Here is a 1,162-nt window from a genome sequence, read left to right on the forward strand (position 1 = left end):
AAAAAAAAAAAAAAAAAAAAAAAAAAAAAAAAAAAAAAAAAGAGCAGGTGAGAAATGAGTGGGGGTGAGGTGAGAGGAGGGTACAAGGTACTTCAAAAAGTTTGTGGGAAAAAAAGAATTGAAAAATAATAAGAATCTTTTCATGAAGTTTTTGAAGTTTCCTCATTCCTAAGTTACTTACTGTGTGCCCTTTTCATATATTAATATCCGTGTAGCTATTAAGCATCCCCAGCCAGTGTTCTGCTTTATATTTGCATTGGGGAGACTTAATATGCATTTGTTCAGAATATACTTAACATTTCAGGAATATGTATTGGGATTATATATCTAATACAAAATATGTATTCTCTTTTATTCTTTTTTGGCAGGGTGCTAAGGTATTATGTGGTGGAGATATATATGTACCTCCAGATCCCAAATTAAAGGATGGATATTACATGAGACCTTGTATATTAAGTATGTCCTCTTCTTTGCTTTTAAATAATTTGAATTAAATATTGAATAGGTAGAAATAGGTATTTATAAAATATGTATATGGTATAAAGGAAGGATTGGCAAACTGTTCCTACTACCCAGTTTTAAGAAGTAGAAGTACTCATAAAGAACAAAGAGATAAAAAAAAAAGAAAAAAAAAGGAAGTAGAAGTACTTCACTACCTTTGAAGCAGTGCGAGTGCCCCTCCCCTAGGGTAACAATATGTATTAGTTTACCTAGGACAGCACCGATTGTTCTGGAAGCAAGGAGCTCAAAAAAAAATGGAAGTGCATGTTTGATAAAAATTAAATAATGAATTTATTTTATCAAGAAAGTGAAGAATGTTTTTCATTTAAACTATAAATCATCATAAAACCAACTTGTCAGATAATGTGTTAATCTTCTAAAAATTATAATTTTTAGCACCTTCTTTTAATCTTATATATCCTACTTTGACAGCCAAGTGTATCTAACCATCCTACTCAAACCCATCTACTTCCCTCCTACCACAGAGGTGGACACTATTCTAATGTTATTTTTATCATTCTCATGCTTTTCTCTCATTTTGCAATGTATGTTAGTATCACCTATAAAAATAGTGTTAGTTTTGTAGGCTTTAAAAATGATTTGTAGGGCCAGCCCGTGGCTCACTCGGTAGAGTGTGGTGCTGATAACACCAAGGCCACGG

General features: G+C 32.2%; 1 protein-coding gene across 1 annotated transcript in view; it reads left to right on the forward strand.

Annotated features, from left to right (window-relative positions):
* The window catches only part of ALDH9A1 (aldehyde dehydrogenase 9 family, member A1), a 37,273-nt gene that overhangs the window by 27,872 nt on the left and 8,239 nt on the right, over positions 1–1,162 (forward strand). The window contains exon 8 of the mRNA XM_008578683.1: positions 369–456. Within this exon, the coding sequence (XP_008576905.1) occupies positions 369–456 (88 nt within the window). The remainder of the gene's footprint in view (positions 1–368; positions 457–1,162) is intronic.

Source organism: Galeopterus variegatus, unplaced genomic scaffold (genome assembly GCF_000696425.1).
Source record: "Galeopterus variegatus unplaced genomic scaffold, G_variegatus-3.0.2 Scaffold1742, whole genome shotgun sequence".
NCBI lineage: Eukaryota > Metazoa > Chordata > Mammalia > Dermoptera > Cynocephalidae > Galeopterus > Galeopterus variegatus.